This window comes from Sitodiplosis mosellana, unplaced genomic scaffold (genome assembly GCF_009176505.1).
Source record: "Sitodiplosis mosellana isolate CC-2019 unplaced genomic scaffold, AAFC_SMos_1.0 Smas_scaffold_3, whole genome shotgun sequence".
Lineage (NCBI taxonomy): Eukaryota > Metazoa > Arthropoda > Insecta > Diptera > Cecidomyiidae > Sitodiplosis > Sitodiplosis mosellana.
The window spans coordinates 2162130-2180177 of record NW_022595246.1 but is presented as its reverse complement, the minus strand read 5'-3'; the positions used below and the strand labels follow the sequence as shown (position 1 = coordinate 2180177).

At 36.8% G+C, this 18048-nt stretch overlaps 4 protein-coding genes across 5 annotated transcripts; all 4 read right to left on the bottom strand.

The window, feature by feature from the left end:
* Positions 1–244: 244 nt before the first annotated feature.
* On the bottom strand, positions 245–1217 carry LOC129566183 (uncharacterized). The gene is made up of 2 exons (XM_055441891.1): positions 1176–1217; positions 245–1098 (listed from the first exon to the last, which is right to left on the bottom strand). Exon 2 carries the CDS (start codon positions 1080–1082, stop codon positions 333–335), a length of 750 nt encoding a protein of 249 aa, XP_055297866.1. The 5' UTR covers positions 1083–1098; positions 1176–1217; the 3' UTR covers positions 245–332.
* Positions 1218–4139: 2922 nt separating this feature from the next.
* Positions 4140–6180, bottom strand: LOC129566176 (uncharacterized). 2 transcript variants are annotated; one of them, XM_055441885.1, is made up of 3 exons: positions 6001–6180; positions 5716–5837; positions 4140–5594 (listed from the first exon to the last, which is right to left on the bottom strand). In XM_055441885.1, exons 2-3 carry the CDS (start codon positions 5818–5820, stop codon positions 4179–4181), a joined length of 1521 nt encoding a protein of 506 aa, XP_055297860.1. In that variant the 5' UTR covers positions 5821–5837; positions 6001–6180; the 3' UTR covers positions 4140–4178. The 2 variants fall into 2 exon arrangements, with proteins under 2 accessions (XP_055297860.1, XP_055297859.1); XM_055441884.1 differs by having other exon boundaries at positions 5716–6180.
* A 1648-nt stretch (positions 6181–7828) lies between these two features.
* Positions 7829–9323, bottom strand: LOC129565649 (uncharacterized). The gene is made up of 3 exons (XM_055440748.1): positions 9241–9323; positions 8527–8638; positions 7829–8446 (listed from the first exon to the last, which is right to left on the bottom strand). Exons 2-3 carry the CDS (start codon positions 8623–8625, stop codon positions 7829–7831), a joined length of 717 nt encoding a protein of 238 aa, XP_055296723.1. The 5' UTR covers positions 8626–8638; positions 9241–9323.
* Positions 9324–9750: 427 nt separating this feature from the next.
* LOC129566177 (zinc finger protein 62-like) lies at positions 9751–14507 on the bottom strand. The gene is made up of 5 exons (XM_055441886.1): positions 11475–14507; positions 10889–11412; positions 10559–10777; positions 10109–10484; positions 9751–10040 (listed from the first exon to the last, which is right to left on the bottom strand). Exons 1-5 carry the CDS (start codon positions 11598–11600, stop codon positions 9891–9893), a joined length of 1395 nt encoding a protein of 464 aa, XP_055297861.1. The 5' UTR covers positions 11601–14507; the 3' UTR covers positions 9751–9890.
* Between the last annotated feature and the right edge of the window lie 3541 nt (positions 14508–18048).

Here is an 18048-nt window from a genome sequence, read left to right as displayed (position 1 = left end):
TGATTGATTTTTTTTTGCTTCTGGACTGTAGATACTTTGCCACCATTTTTGTTCCTGAGGCCTTAGAGTACCTACGTTTCTCTGTGTTATGCCATCCATGATTGGGGATGCTGTATCGAATGCCCGAATTTGGCAACAAATTTGGAATCTTATTACTCACCGATGGCCTTTAAAGTACACTTGGATCAATGCAAATCTCTTTAGCTAGTATGAAATCGATCAAAATAAATCCAAAAACGACTTGTTTGGTCCATGTTTCATTTATTAGACTGAATAATTATTATTCAATTATGATTAGATCATTATGTATGAAATGTTTAATTTTGTGAATTTTATGTGCTAAAATATGTCAACAGATTCTGTTGATTTGTCTCCGTTGCTGTCAAATGTTCAATCAAATCTTTGATATTTTTTCGTTTCTTATCGCAATCAATTGCGTCGTCGTTTGACGTTGGAATGAAGTTGTTTTCCGACGATGGAAAGTTGTCCAAGATGAATTTTTCCGCAAAATCCAACAGGAACAGGCCACAATCATAATCGTTCGATTGCTGTGCGATTGGTACGAAATCAGTTGGCAAACGGGCTGACAAGTCATTGATGGATCGACCTGACTCTCGGGCGATTTGTTTCGAGATGAAGAGGTGCAACTTCTTCAAGAATCCGGAATGTTGGGATTTGAGAAAACCGATGGATGAGTCCAGGATGATGACGCGTGGCATCTGCTTCAAGTCAATGGTGTCGAAGTCACACGCAATGTTCCATGGAAAACATACGATGACCAAAAACCAATGCTCTTTTAGGTTGACTGGCAGCAAGATGAAGTCTTTGTCGAGAATGTGAACGTCCTGGGATACCCCATTGTCCTGGTCTTCGCACATTATCTTCTGATAGAAAGTGCTCGCGAATATTTCGATTTTCGGTCGTTGTTCCTTCGCCAATACCACCTGATACAAATATTTCATGTAGAAATCCAGAATCGCATCGTTCAGCAATTCTTTGGAATCGAGCGTGTCCACATCGAACGGGAAAATGTGCACACCGTTGAAAATCAGAATGGGATCCATGTTTTGATAGTTGTCCATTTCCTCTATGTATCGACTGCGTGGAGAATTTTGACAAAATTCCGTCAGGTTTGCATAAATCAGTGCAAGAACAACATTTTATCAAGTACTTACCGTATTGTGTCGCGCCAAATGATGCGAAATTGTTGACGTTTCCAAAACTGTCAAAACCATTTGTGAAGCGATTTGACATTTATACAACGAGTAAAGCAATTTGAAAATTAACGGCGGTTTTTTTTCCTTTTTGTTTTATTTTACTGAAATAAATGTTTGAATTGACATTGAGGAAATAAAATGAATTTTTTTCGTTAAATATACGATTTGTGGTTGGATTAATAGCTAATAAAGTGTATGCGAATAAGATTTATAGTTCATTAATATTCTAATGGTCAGAAGATAATTTTTTCAAGTTGACACGTCATTCGGCGTAGCTTATGTCGATTTTTATTCGTTTTTTATTTTGATTAATTTTAATCATGTTTCTGGAATGACGATAGATTATGCACATTTTAAAAATGACCAATAACTTCGTTTCCAAATTTTTGTTTTTTTAATTTATTGAATTTGAATGAACATTTGGGAATGGGAACCAATGGTTTAATTGTTATGACTTGAAAAAATATGCAGTTCGTTGTATGCTAATAGCTAAGTCCACGCGAATGGCAGATTTTCCAACCTTCTAAAGTCACTTAAAAAAAAAGAAAAGGCATTTGCGCTTTGGAGTTAGTTCCGTCCCTTGATTTGAACAATAATATTTCTTCTTCCGCAACATTGATCGATAAAAGCGTGCAAACGGTGTTTATCGCTATTCTTTACATTTTTCAAATAGTACAAATCAAGTAGTATCAAACTTTCCGCATCGAACAACAAGTTCTCCAACCCGTTGATCGTTACATTATCCGCAAAAGAGAGACACAATTCGGTTAACAATGGCAAATTATTTGCAAGCGACTTCAAATATTCATCATCAACATCAATTCTGTCTAGTTCTAGACTTTTAATGGTCTTCATGGTCAGCACTTTTTCTAAGATGACTTCATTAGCACCAATGTCCAACACCAAACATTCAATCGGAATGTGAGCTTTATAAATTTCGTTGAATGCTGGTAGTGCTGTCTCGTCGCGTATTATGAGGGTCTTCAAATGTTTCAGTTTTTTCAACTCGGCTAAGTTGGCACTATCAAATGAAGAATATCCAAATGAAATTTCTTCTAAATTTGGCAAAAATTCCGTGATGCTAGTGAAAACTTTCGATGTAAATTCTTCGCAACCGAAAAGTTCCAATTTGCTTATGCCACGATTGAAAGCAAACACCGTCTCCAACTCTTCATCTTTGAATTCCAATAGTTGCAGTTTTCGTAAGCTTGGGAATTTAATGTTCTTACAAATTTCGGCCGAACTGATTGCAATCGATTTCAATTCCGAGCACGATGACAGAAGCTCTTTTGTTGTTTCGGATCCAAAGAAGCTGTTGTTTGAGAATTCCAGATGATTTAATCGCGAGAAAATTACTTTTAGTGACCATTTTGTGTAATTATCTAGTGCATTGCAAGCTTTAGTGCCTTCCAAGAATAGGTCCAAATTTTTAAGTCTATCGCATGGATAGATGATCAAATATTTGCTAAGATTTTCTTTGTCCTGTTGACGAAAATCTATGCGAAGACTCTTAACTAAATGACTGAACGTTTGAAATAGGGCTTTGTTGGCAGCGTAAGTGTCATCGCGTTGATCCAATTCAATCTTATCAAATTTCTTTAGCTCGGCAAAGTTTTGTTCAGCAATTCGTTTGAAGCGGGTGCTTGTATTGGCCACAGCGCACAAACCAAATGCATCCAAATATCCAAGGATTTTCATCAAACATTCGTCTCTCAGATCGGAGATTTGTGCTGACACAGTTAGAAGAGGTCGATTCAAATTCGATTCAATTGGTTGATCATTGGCTGGTTGAACGGAGACAACGTGTTTTGCGATTCCATGATATGGTTTTTGAAGAACATCACGTGCACTTTTGGCCAATTTGAACTGCACAATACCATAGCCAAAACGCTCCTCTAAACAAAATTGAGTGTTCTCGATTTGGCCAAATTTCTCGAAATACTGCACAACACTCGAGATTTTCATCTGGAATCGTCAACAAATGTTTCATTTTTGAGAAAGTTTATTTGAAAATCGTTTGATTTCTTGTATTTACCGATGTCAAAATTGGTGCAACGTATAATTTCCGAATCGAAATGTTGATAGTTTCGCTGTATGCTCGTTTTAGTCGTTTATCTGGTGGCATGAGATATGACACAAACTGCATTTTGGGGTGATTACACAACAACCAGGACTTTTAACGATTTTAAATAAACTTGAAATTCACAAATTTATTTGAAATATTCAACTTATGGATGAAACGATGCTTTTTTTCGGTATAAACAAGACAAAGAGACAAATATGCAGATCTTTGAATTGACAGCACAAACATTCACCACTAACGGACAAACACAGAATGTTGTAGGCTAACGATTTTCTAAAGAGCACAGATGCATTTATATTCCTACAAACATTCCAATAACGAAAGTAAACGGTGGTTGAAGTACGATGCGATGCCGCAACCGATTCACTGTAAGCTTGTGGAACCGAATACATGAAGGATTGATCGTCGATGTGATGTGATGTTGACGTACGGTTGTGTATACTTATTATGTAATCATACACTTAACGGATATGCTTGTATGACCAATTGCTCCAAAATATACCAAACATGTGTGAGTGATGAATGGGATTCATTCAATTCATGCTCATGTAAATAAACCATTGAGAAATAGAATTCTTTGTCATGATCGTTTATATGAGACATTTTCTTTCGCTTCAAATAAATTTCTATCACCTATTTCTGATTCCTTCAAGTCTGATTTCAGCACTTAATTCCTTTTTCATATCTCTGAATCAAATGTTCCAAATGTTATGCAAGTAAGATAGCGACAGCTTATATCTTTTCGTTATTTTAATTGTTGATATCTCGGTAATAAACTCAAGTAAGTCCTTATTTGCATTGAATTGAAGTGAAAATAAAAGACACGCAGTGAAATAAATCAACAAAAATAATTTCGAATGATTTCAAGTAGTTACATTTTATTCAACATCGAAATCAATTCTCAAATGTGGTCGTTGACCAGCCCAATCCAACAAATCGTATTTGTTAGCTTCTGTTACATTTTTTAGGTTGGTCAAAGCCAAAAGTGTAAGACTTCTGGCGTAAAATAGAAATTTTTTCAATCCATCGATCGTTACTTGGTCCGAGTACCCAAGTCGCATTACAGTTAAGCTGGGAAGATTTTGTGCCAACCATTCCAAATGATCATCTCTAATGAAGTTCATTCCGCGTTCATTGCTGTAGATTGTCAAATTTTGGATCGTTTGCATGCTTAAAATGCGTTCGATTATTGCATCATTCACGTCCACATACCATAGCATCAAACTTTCGATACGAGCCCCATTCGCACGCATCACATTGATAATCGGTAGCGCTGGTCCGAGTATAATGTTGAGGCTGTTTAATCGCCTGAGTTCACCGAGTGGTAGCAATTGCTGTGGTGCAAGTTTTTGCAGTAGGTAACCCAACGAAAGTTCTTCCAGATTCGGTAAACGACGCCCAATGATTTCAATGGCTTTGGCTGATAAATTCGTACATTCGTCCAAGTATAACTTCTTAATGTTTGGGTTGCACGCCAGTAGGAGCTCGAAACCATTGTCATCGATAGCATGATTCAGATAGAATTTCAACTCCTCCAACTTTGGGAACCGTACACTCAGTCTGTTCAATTCGAAATTCATGACGGTCATGCAATTGAGTGCCAACGATCTCAATTCAAGGCACGCGGCAAGCAGCTCTCTTGTCGTTTCAAAATCGAACAGCTTGTTACAGTAAATATCAAGACGATACAATTGAGAAAATAGCAATTTCAGTTTCATTGTTGTTCCTTCGGCCAAATGAATGTGATCGTAGCTTTGCATCCACAAGCTCAAGTGGGACAGTTTATAGCCACAATTTTCAACGATAAATTCCAAAAAATCGTTTTGCGGTTCAATGACGTCGACATCGAGACGTGTAATCAAATGACCGAATGTCTTAAACACTTTCATTGCATTCTTGTCGCCGGCACGCCATGTGATTTTGTTGAATTTGGACGAAAAAATTTGCTGGCCAATTTTCTCAAAATGAGTACAAGTGTTGGCTATTGCATAAAGGTCGTTGACATTCAGATGGTCGAAAATTTTCGCCAAGAGACTGTTGTTCAATTCGAGAAAAGGCGTTTGTTTCATGAGCAGATTTCGCAGAATGCTGGTTTCGACGGGTTGTTCACTTGCCGGCTCCACTGTCATGATGTACTTTTGGATACGATGATAACGTCTTCTCAGAATTGAGCCAATGTCTTCTACGTTCTTGAACTGTATGATAATCGAATCGAAACACTGGTCGTGACGAAGGTGGTAGTATTCAATTTCACCGAAATTTTGGAAATGCTGCATCACATCGGGGAGTTTAATCTGTGAACCGAAGACAATGCGATTGAATCAAAATGAATTGGACAGGAAAAAACGGTTCAAAATACACGGGAAATGTTGGATAGTCTCTAAAGTGACTTCAATCACAATTTCTCGTACTTACAGGTGCAGTGATGGGTCCAACACTCAATTTTGGAACTGGAATGTTTTGATATGTTGCCTGCATCCACGGCTGAATCGTTTGAGGCAATTGTGGTACGAACTGCATTTTGGGGTGATATCACTCTGGAATTGAAAACGATTTATGTTTACTTTGCTTGTCGTTTAACGAATGATTAATTTAAACTTATAATGTTGGTCTTTGCTTCGAAAGTTTTAACGAGAAAGAAACTAAAAAATATTGAAGAAAAGTTTTATATTAGAATCCAAATAGTTGATTTTTTTATACCGGAATTTTCTTATTGTTTTAAACTGTAATTCAATTTCAATAAAATCGGAGCGATTTTAGTTGGTTGTCAAACGGAAACACAAACGAACTAAATAGGATAGATATGAAGTAACCATTGCATACGAACAACGATACAGCGACAAAGCGGCACAGCTCTAACGCAAATCCTTTGCAAGTGGAGAAAGTATAGACTGACAGAGAGAAAGAGAAAAAGACAGTGGTGTGTTGTTGACGTCCGCTATGCACTGCGTTGAACGGAACGAATTGTGATATAGCGACAGTCACAAGCCTGTTCAGTGTTCACTGTAGAAGCGTGTGAATATTTGGGCAACATAAACACGACGAACGAAAAAATTCCAATAGAGTCGCACAATAAACAATCGATTTGCTAAGGAAAATAATTCAATGGAATTTATTTCTTCGAGTTTGGCGATTAAGTGACGATTTTTTTTCTCATTCCAAGAACCCGAAATGTTTTCGCGTAATTTAAATATTTTAATAAACCTCTTGACAAGACCACTTGAAGGCTGTAAAGTGCATCAAATTTGTTCGTGGAATAATTGTGTGCGTTTCGAATCGCTTGTCGAAAGTAATAAACAAAATATCGAGTCGGCGTCAAGTTGCTCGTTGATTATGAACCATTTTTTTTGTATTCGATAATATGTCTACCGATTTAATAGACTTGTGTTTGCAAGAGAATGCTGTATATCCATAAAAAATCTTAATTTACTAGCACGAACTTACTCAAACGACGTGCGTTTTGTCGCTGATTTGTCCCGCATTAAAATGGTAACATTTATGACATCATGCGATCCCGAATTTGATGAGAACCAAATAGAATCAGTACTAATTGATTCAAAACTTGAACAATTTTCTTTTTATTTGAATACATGCATATTATTGAAACATTGAAAATATGAGCGTGTATTTACATCTGATCTGAAAAAAATCTCCTTGGCTTTTTATGATGCAACATTTTGTGGAAAGCAATTCCGTTGCTTTTTGAAGAATTGTCTTTAAAAGTAGAGTAAATGCAACATAAAAATATCGTATTAAAAATACTGAATCAAGTCAATACCATCGATCAAAATATTTTCCAGTTCAGCTGTTCTACTTACTTCTTATCATCATGAAAGCAGAATATGCAACGATGAACAATTGAAAAATGTAAGAGTTTATGCTCAAGAATGAAAATTCTGTTTGTTATTTTTATTCAAATTATAGAATAGAGTATTGTTGTTGTTCATGGCATATTGTTGAACCTAATACAAAAACTATTTTTTAAGTAAAGTTTGCTGTTCTGTTAGAAATACGCCTCTAATGGATTGAAGAAGATGAATATTTTTTTATGTCTTTGTGACATTTCCAATATTGGTCAAAGCCAAAAAAGTGATATGATCACTTATTTAGATTAAGCTTTTCTACTAAACCTTCTAATTCTATGGCACCACCGGGAAATCCAAATGGGTTATGTTGAATCGTTAGATTTCTTCCTTTGAATTGTTCGAGAGCATAAGAGATTAAATTGCCGGCCTCTTCGAAGCTATTTTCAATTTCCAGGAACGTGAGATTTTTCGCGAGATTCAGCACATTTTTCAATGCCTCAACCGTTGGCAATTGAAACATAAATCGCAATTCTGTCAAATTGGGTAATCCTCTTGCAAACATTTCCAGATGCTTGTCAGTCATTGAACATTTTTCAAATTTCAATTTCCTGACGCGACGCAATTTCGGAAGGAGTTCAACGAAGCAATTGTCGGGGATGGTGTCCATAAGCTCGTCAGTTAGTTCCAAATTTTCGATGGGCATTTCCGTGTTCCATATGTTATTAATAATCACCAATGACCAATGATTTTAGTTTTGTTTTGGTATCGTTGTCCAACCGAAGACTACTAGTCCATTTCAAATTGACAGGTCGTAAATAGAGCAATTTGTCCCCGCAATATTTTACGATGAATTTGAAAACATCAGCCTGTGATTTGTTTTCATTGAATCCAATTCGAACATTCGTCATCAATGCACCGAATGTCTTATACAACTTTTCGGTATCATCCTTTATTTCACCCTCAATGACATGGGTTTCACTATCAAACTCCGATATGAATGTATTTTCAGCGATTTTCTGGAAACGTTTGCAAGTGTTGGCCACATCACACCATTCAATCAAATCAAAATCGTCGAAAATCTTCAGCAAGCAGTCATCGTCCAAATCCAACATATGTGTCGCTTCTTTTGTGGTATTGTTTCCGATCGGTTGATCATCGGCTGGTTTCACATTGACGATGTACTTTCCAATGCTATGATACCGATTCTTAAGTGCTTTACGGGCATTGTCTTCACTTTCGAATTGCACCACGCCATGTCCAAATGTTTGTCCCGGGAAGAGTTGTCCGTAGATGATCTTGCCAAAATTCTCGTAGTATTGCACAACACTCGAGAGTTTCATCTGAAAAATTTGTATGCAAATACAATGACACTCGTTTTAATCGTAAATGCAGTGGCAATCAAAGGAAGTAAAATATTTACCCATGATGGAATTGGTGAAATGAGCAATTTACGATTGGAATTGTTGACAGGCTCGACGTATACACGTTTTTTCAAAGGCAAAACTGGCACAAACTGCATGTTTAGTCTTTTTCTATGAGGAAATCACAATATTGAATCAGTCAACGATGTATAAACGTAATTACACATTTTGGTGTAAAAGACGATTTTATGTTCTGTCACTTTTAATATTTAAGCTAAGTACACAGTTCCTCGTGAAATGAAAAAATTTCTCCGGTGAAATTTTTACAGGTGATATTTGTATGGTGGTTTGTATTTTCGAATTGCAAGCATAATGATTTTTGATGTATGAAACAGTTAACTCCCTCCAATATCAACACAACACATGAACAAATTTGAATTTTGAATTCAAACTTGAATTTATTTTGATCTTTCTTATTTTTTCATGGCCGTGAAAAAAATTTCGCGTACATTTTGCACGCGAAATATTTTTCACGATCGTGAAAAAAATTTATTTAGACAAAACACATAGAAAAATGAACTCAAAAACCAAATTTTTTCATGTGTCGTGTTGATATTGGAATGAGTTAGCTGATTTATACATAAAAAATCATGATGCTTGCAATTCGAAAATAAAAAACACCATAAAAATATCACCTGTGAAAATTTCACCGGGGAAATTTTTTCATTTCACAAGGAACTGTGTACTTAGCTTTATATTCAAGAAAAACTAACCTTAGTCCGTAGTAACGTCCAAATTAATTGAATAATTTAAGAGTTTTGGCAATTGTTTTGAAAAAACGAAAGTGGAGTTAAATGTGAAACTACAAACGGAAAACTGTACAAAATTCGTTATAATAATTCTAATTTTACTGCTCCGAATCGAGAAAGAGAACCTTCACCGATAACAAACGAAAACGTAATGATGATCAAAGTAGCAAAGCTCCTTCTGAAGAAAAGTCCAGCGTTGAAAACATCAATACGATTTGACCAATACAAACATAACGAACATCTATACACTGGAGATTCGGATCTTATAAGCATTCATAGTATGGGTATTTAAACGCAGTACACATTGTCTCGCTAATATGTTGCACATCAAAATGTTAAAACTTGTGACTTGAACCGATCGCGAGCCCTCAATCCTCTTGTATGAGAACCAAACAGAATCGTACATTATTAATTCGTTGGAAAGTCAACCAGCAAATGAAAATAAAATGATTTCTCATATGAAAATAAATGACATCGATGACAAGATTGGTTCGGTTTATTTTTCGCTTCAAAATAAATCAACAGTCATTTTCTATTATACCATGACTAACATAAACGGAATATATTCTTTAGCCTAACAAAGTTGATGGAAAAAAATGCCCTAAATATCTTGTTTATTTTTGTCGCTTCATTGCTCGATCGATGTTCCATCGTTCGGTGTGTAGTTCTCGCATGTGTTTGTACATATTCGCGTTGCTTCTGAATGGCTTCGAACAGTAAGAGCAATTGTAAAGTGTAACACCCGTGTGAACAGCCATGTGTTCCTGTGAATATAATGAACAATTGACAATTGTAACAGAAATGAATGAAAACTGATTTAAGCGGCGAGTACCTTGAGTGCTATTGGACGACCAAAAGATTTATTGCAGCGAGTACATTGATACTTGCGCGTCGAATGAGCTGCTGCAATATGAGATCTCAACGATATTACGCTGAATTTAGTTTTTTTACAATGTGGGCACTTCATGGGTATTTTTTCGTGATTTTTCTTGTGAACGTTGAGTATGTGCTGGTTCTTAAGCCATTTTTCGCATATATTACATTGTACACGGGTTAAGTCTTCGTTCATATGGGTCCAAGCATGTTTGGTGAATGCATCCGAGCTCGTATATATTTTGGCGCATACTTTGCACACGAATTTTTCTTTCTTCTGTGGTATGACCTTATGTACAAGTTCAATGTGAGATTTCAAATTGCCGAATTTCATTCTGAAGCGAAAAAAAACATGAAAATCAAAGTAAGTACCTTTTTTATAAAGACTTTCACATGATTTTTTACTTACACTTCTTCGCAAATCGGGCAAATGGTGTCGTGATAATTCTTTTTGTTTCTTCTTTGTCTCTCGTGAACGTTTTCCATGTGATGCTTGAGTAGAATTTCACTAGCAAATATTTTTTCACAAGTTTGACAAATGAATTGTTGAGTTTTTTCCTGATCGTGAAGCAAAAAATGCTTTCGTAATGCTTGACAGGTTGAGAATGATTCATGGCACATGTAACAACTGAAATGGAATGTCATTTGAATTTTTTCAATAAATTTCATTTTTATGGACCAAATCATGAAGCAATTACGCTAGAACATCATGCCAAAAATCGATTTTTGAAAAACTTACACAATGTCATCAATCTGACGCTTCGATCCATTCAGACGTGCTCTTTTCGGTCGAGTCATTGAGTCTTCTGGGATTTCTTCACCTTGGAATGGTATTATTTCGTGTATTTTGATTGTTTGCAGTCTTTTGTGTGGTGTTGCAGGAATGTGTTCAGCATCTAATCTCAGTTCTGTTTCTATGTCTAATTCTACTCCTGTTTCAGAGTTCAAATATGATTCAATTCCACGTTCGGTCTCTTGACACGATGTTGTTTCACATGTGTTTGTTCCATAATCCAACACATCAATTTCTAGACCAAGGAATTTTTCTGGAGACTGAATCACCTCATCTCCTCCGATCAAATATTCATACAAGCGATTCTCTTCCTCTTCATCGCATGCGTTCATTTGCGGCTCTTCTCCAATTTCGGACGCGCATTTATTATGAAGCGCCTCAACCATAAGATAAAATTCATGAAATGACTTCACCTTCAGCCAACAATCAGAACAAACAAACGTAGTAGCCGATTCGACATCATGCAGCAACTGTAGAAAAAAAAACAATTTTTTACTCACAAAATATGACTAGAATTTTTAAATTGAATTACATCAAACCAAAAGTATTTCACGATTACTTCCCACACGTTGAGCGCTTTTCCAACTTGGCCAAAAATTACAATACCATCGTTCTTTTCGTTTAAGCAAAATAAACATGATTTCTGTTCGAAAGACATGTTTTCAATTGTTTTGTTTACCAATGCCGCAATCACATTTCCAATAATACTGTTTGCTATCTGTCAAATTCCATTTGACACTTGATGTCATTCGCAAAAAAGCGGGTAGATTAAAAAAATTAAAATTCATCGGAATTATGTGTGATTAAACGAAAGGAAAATGAACATTTTACTAAAATATTCTATGAGGTTACAAGAAACATTCTTTTATAAAGAAAAAGATTAACTTTTAGGGTAGAATTTCGTAGTTTTGTTGAATTTTGGTTCATTTTCCGCTTTTTTTAAACAATTTAGGTGCTGAGTTTTAAGTATGTTTTCATTCTGAGTCGTAAAAAACTGAACTTTAATTAATTCAGACTGAAAATGTTCAAAACGTTTTGAAAGTAAGAGAAAATATCAAGAAAACTTCGAAATTCTAAAATATTTCCTTGAATCCATTGCAACAAGCATTGTAAACAGAAGCATTTTCTGTAAACACTGAAAATCTATCCTCAATTTCGCTAGATGGCGTTGGTAAAACTATTAGCTTTCTGTTGGTTCCAACAAAATCGTGCGATGAATCATTTGGCAGTTGGAATTACTTTCAAAAATGACTTGCTATAAGAAAACATTTGACTCAACTAAGAGTCTTACTCAGAAGTTTTTTTTCTCCCTCAAACTGGCAAAAAATGTGCCATTGAAATGGATAGATTGTTATGATAACGGCTCCAATGGGTCATGTCCGCCGCTCGATTAAAAAAGTGGCATGCAAATATTTTATGATCCATAAATAAAAACAACCTTTGGCTTCACATAAACAATCTTGTGGTTGATTGCGTGTCAGAACAATTGAGTGCATTGTGTGTGAGAATGGAGGAGAGTTCGGTCGTTAATTCGACTTAAAATTCGGGGCCTTTTGTTACCATCGAGCGATTCGGTTATCGTTCTGCAAACGTAACATACAATAAATGGTCAAAAAGGAAATTTCCAAAAGAGTAAATATGGAAATTTCTCTGCTAACTGCGCTAATTACATGATTAAACGTTTTAACTGTTTACGTTTTATTCACATACACGTACACTCACAAAGCGACGACAAATAAAGGCATTTGCACAGAGTGGAAACATAATAAAAATATACAAACAAAAATTGAATGACTAAAATCAACAATTTGGTGTTGGTTTGGCTGAGAAACCAGGCCACATACTAGCTGGCAACGGTGTGACATTTTGTTGTTCATGTGCTCTTTATTTTCATGTTTTTGTTACTAATTTTCTGTTTTCGCAACAATTTCAATTTTTCGCACACCGGCCGATGGGGCCAACGTATGGCTTATGCTGAAGCAACAACAACAACAAAATCGAATAATTTCTATTTTTTTTAAACATCCGACGTTTTTCTCGACACATAGCTCTTTTGACACATAATTATTAACATTATGTGTAGTTTTATGTGTATTCGCATGAATTTATTACTTTTTATTCTGGTTGCAGCGAGTTTACTTCACTCACAGCTCGACATTCGCTCGTCGTTCACTTTCTATTTCTGCTGCCGCTTTTTTCGTCTCTCGTTCAGTTGCAAATTAGCACAATTAATATTTGTGCGGCGGTGAGTATGTGTGTATGTTGCGAGAGTGTATGTGTGTTGCTTTGCCATTTAAATGATAGACTTTGGTTGATTTTCTTGATTTTGTACGTTTACGTGATGTGCGCGCATTTCGTTCGATCGTTTGGCATCGGTTTGCAAAGTTAAGCATGGATTGGATAAAGATAATGGTGTCTCCGCCGTCAATAACCATTGCTTTGATATTTATTGGATTGTTCAAAGCGATTTATATGCGATTTTTTCCTCTTTTTGTTGTTCATGCTCCTTTTTTTTTGCTCGTTTCGTCGTGTGGCATTTTGAAAATTATGAATTTTATGTTGTCGAGCATTCGAGTAAGCTATGTATTTTCTGTGCTGTTGTTATTGTCCAGTTTTTTTTGTTCGATGAGCGCCCGTTCGCGATCGTGTCCACTAATGTTGAGTTTTTCTCTTTTTTTCTTCTTTGTAGACCAATAATTCTTCGGACCGCTTGCACAAATCGGCTCGGCTTTTTCTCGTCTTCGTCTTCGTCTTCTTCATAGTAGTTCTCTTTTGCTATCTTTTACCATTAATATTTTCTTTGCTTCGCTCGTCTAATTGCGTTAATTGTAATTTTTCATTCGTATTTCACCATAATACACTCGGTTCGAGTGTGTACCTGTGTGCCAGCAAATGTTGGCTACACACAGTTTAATGTGTCGCCCGTGTGCTCAATGTTGTGGTTTTTATGGGTAATATATTCATTGGTCGACACAGCATTTGATACAATGTCTGTTTGGGCCGTAGTCTCCCGTGCTTACACACAGCATAGCACAGCATAAATTCATCGATCTAAGTTTCCATGCTAGTTTCTTGTTTCATTACAATGATAGAGTTGGTGTTTTTTTTTGGTTAGCTTCAAAGCACAACTTTGAAAATCGAGCGCAATGCCTTCGTTGGCCGATGTGCCGTGTATATGTATGTCTTTCACCAGAGACCAACTGTACCAACGGCACGTGAGAGCGACAAAGAACGACCAAGAGCATGAGCAAGCAACGCTTTTGTATAATATTCTTATGCGGTTTCCAGTGTGGTTGTGTGTGTATGCTAGCAACAAATGTTTTGTTACCTCTTTTACGCCATTGGCATATGTGTGTTTGAGTTCAATACACAAAACCGGTTTAATGTTTGCCTGCAAAAGAAAACTTATAATTTTTTTCATCGTCGTCATCGTCGTTGTCGAACAATGGAAAAAGTTTTCAGAGCGCTCTCTGTGCTTTGTTGTATTCTGAACTTTTTTTCGGTTCTTTTTCACTCTCGAACACCGCAAACACCAGCTCTTTGCAACACATGTACACACACACTCGCGACTGTTTCTGCTCATAATTCGATTGAAGCGAAGCTTCACCGTAGAATGCTCTTCGAGTGTGTATGCAGAATTGTGACTGTGGTCGTTTCTTTTTTTGGATTTGGTAAACGATTACACAAATAATAAACAACAGAATTATATGTACACACAGCGTTTGGTATGAAAAGAGAAAAAAAAACGAATTAAAAAACGGTTTTCGGTACACTGTTTGGCATCGACACTCAATATACGTATGTGTTTTTATAGGATGATTGGAGAAAGAAACGAAAGAAAAAATGAAATGTACAAAAATAATAAATGCTGCTTTTCATACCCAGAATTTTGAAGTCATGCATGGTTCAGCGTATGCGAACACAAAGAATATGGTTTTGTTTTTTTTCCCTCTTATCTTCGCTACGTACATATAGGTGGATTATGAAATACTAACTACATGATGATCGTTCGTGAGAGATGATCATTTTCTCTATAAAATGAAATTTTTCGTCTCTGTGAAACGATAGAGCAAAAGTGTCTATGTTTCGATTGAATGTTAGAATCACTGCAAGCGATAGTTGGACTCAAGATCGAGCCTAAAAAAGGGGTCATCATCATTACACTCGACTGCAATTTTCATTCGATTCAATGTTTTTGTTCTCCGGCTCGTACTTCCTCTTTTTCGACCAAATGCCTGTTTTCCTGCGGAAAGTTATTGCTAGCCGAGAAAAAAAAAACCAAAAGAGTTATACTTTTCATGTCGAGTCTAACCAACAAAACACTACGAGAAAAAAAACAACCCATCGGCTGACCACCAAGTGATTCGCAACGACGCAACCAATGCCCATTTGTCTTTTCATTCATAATTTATAAAATTCAATGGGAGTGGAACAATGGAAATACGGGGATTGGATTTGTTGCACATAACATTCTATTTAGCGAACGAGACAGAGAGCGACAAATATTATTGTAGTAATTTGCATGCCAAAGACGCCGTCGATATGTAATCAGTTTTTTCCCCTTTTATTCTGTTGCTTCATTTTCAATTAATAGACTGCAGAATATGCCAAATCGCACATAAATTATCGTCTGAAGAGACGGTTGTCATTATTTGCACAATCGATGTGTGTCGCGAGTGCAAACAAACCTTAAACCATTAAACAGTAAATGAAACGGACAAACGAGCGAGAGGAGAACGGAGAGTAGCCAGAGACACAAAGAACGAAAAAAAAGACTAACTAAAGAGAGACAGAAAAATAAAATACATTAGTAATCTCCAACCATGTCCCGTCACATAATTTTTCCGTTATGAGTTTTTTTTTCTTTTCTCTCTCCTTCTCGCTGACTCTGTCCATCCTACTGACCATATACGCAGCTCTGGAATCGGAACGATGCGCGTATTTGTTTCTATTTGCTCGCTTTCGCACACACACTCTTACACACTGTGTGTGTCCACCTTGCCACGCAGTGTGACTACATCAAATTCGTGGCACATATATTCCGTTTCGTGCTTGAATTCAACACTATATTACCGGTCATTTGTGATGAATAATAATAGCACGTTCGCATAACCGAAAAAAACAGAGTATGAACGCGGCGCATTCGCAGGATTGTGTGCTATGTGTTGTGTCACTCTTTCTGTCGATCCGCACAGCGCTCGTTTATCATGGGACTTACATGCATGCATAATATTGTTTTATGTTCTTTTGTTTCGTTCAATTTCGGTTTACTTCTGCGATGGGCTGCTTTGGCTCGTCCTATCTCTTTCTCGCTCTCCCTCGCTCGAAGCCGAAACCGATGAAATTGTGTATATGCACGCAATGTGGCGAATACACAATCGGCATGCCACTTTACCATTGAATCGAGAATTGTTTCTACCTTTGTAGCAAAAATATCAACAACAACAACAACAACAACAACAACAGCTAGCTACAACACAATTCACACTGCATATACATTTTGTGTGCGCTCTCATTGTGTGTGCGATACTGAACGCCATTGCGCTTTATAGTTTGCTTGTTTCTCTTTCGTGGAATTGTATGCATGGGATTTGGACATTGCGTGAAAAAAAATAAACAAATTTACGATTCTTTTTGCGAGTTTGCATGTTCGCTGCTGCCTCTTTTTCCATTTTATTTGCCATGCTGTAGTCAAAGTATGGTTTTTTTTACTCGCTGCTTCGTGCGCAGTATGGGAAAAATTTATTAACGCACTCTGGCAACAACAATGTAACCAATTGCAAGCCCAAATGAATGAAAAAAATAGCTACGATCTACACGGTGTTAACCGAAAAGACAATCATTTTGGCTGTAAATTTTCTTTCGTCGGTTGATTCAATGTAAAAAGGCAGCAGCAGCAGCAGCAGCAAGAGTCACAGGGAAAAAAGCGAGCGTTTTTCTCACAATGGTGTGCTGACTGAGTTGTGTGTCGATCAAGCGAAAACACTCTCAGCCTCAAAGGCAATAACATAGCAAACAAACAAATAAACAGTCAGGCTGTGCACCAAAACAACCAGGCAAATTTATATATATATACAGGGGAGAAATGAAAGAGGCGCAACAAAAACGCGTTTCCATATAATCTTTGTTTACAATGATGAAAAATCAAAATATTAATTACATTGCGCACTTTGACCGACCGAACAAACAACCGAGCGATAAAGAAAAAAAAAATCGGCAACAACAGCAATAACATAATAACTTGAATCAATGGCATGTTTGAGAGAGTTGGTTATGTATGCTCAGTATAGTTGTGCGCGCGCGAATTGACTGCCAAACTGAGACCACTTTTTGTTTATTGTTGGTGTTTTTGTTGTTGTTGTTGTTGAACTTCATTCGATCGATTCGGGATTTGGCTCCTAAGTCGACGAAAGGGAGAGAAACTGACGATTCTGAAGCCAACCACAAAACGGTTAGAAAAAGAGATGAATTAGTGAGTGTATTCGTTTGTTTACAGTACCAAAACCATCGACATTTCCAGAGTTTAAAGTTGTGTGCATGTGTTTTTTTTTTGTTGTTCTTCAACCGCACCCAAATTTTGTTCCACTTCGCGTATTACACACGTATTCTCTCAGTCGATGCTAGAGTTGGATCGGTGCTGAATGTGTGTTCAAAATTTATTATATCAATACACAAAGCCACAAAGAGCACGATGCATAGAGCGCGGTGCTGCGGTCACAATATTCCATGTCAAATGTGTGTACCCAAGTGGCTGTGTGCGCGCGAGCCAGCTATAGCCCAAGCAAACGACTTGAACGAATGAATAAGCGGCTTGTTGCTGCCACTGGTTTGAAGCGAGTGATTTTCAATACACACAACACGCTGAGCCATCACCATCGTACACAACAGGTGATTAGAAACGTAATCTAGCAGTGGACGGTTTGGTTTTTCTTCGCTACCATTACTTCTTCTTCGTCGTCGTCATCGTGCGGCTTCGAGTGCAAGGCACTTCTTTTCAAATTGATCATTAGTGCTGCTGTTTCTATGCTGTGGCTATGTATACAGCGTACAGAGACTTTGGCCTATGTGCATTTAAGTCAAGTTTGCGTCGTGAGTGAGCTCCGTTG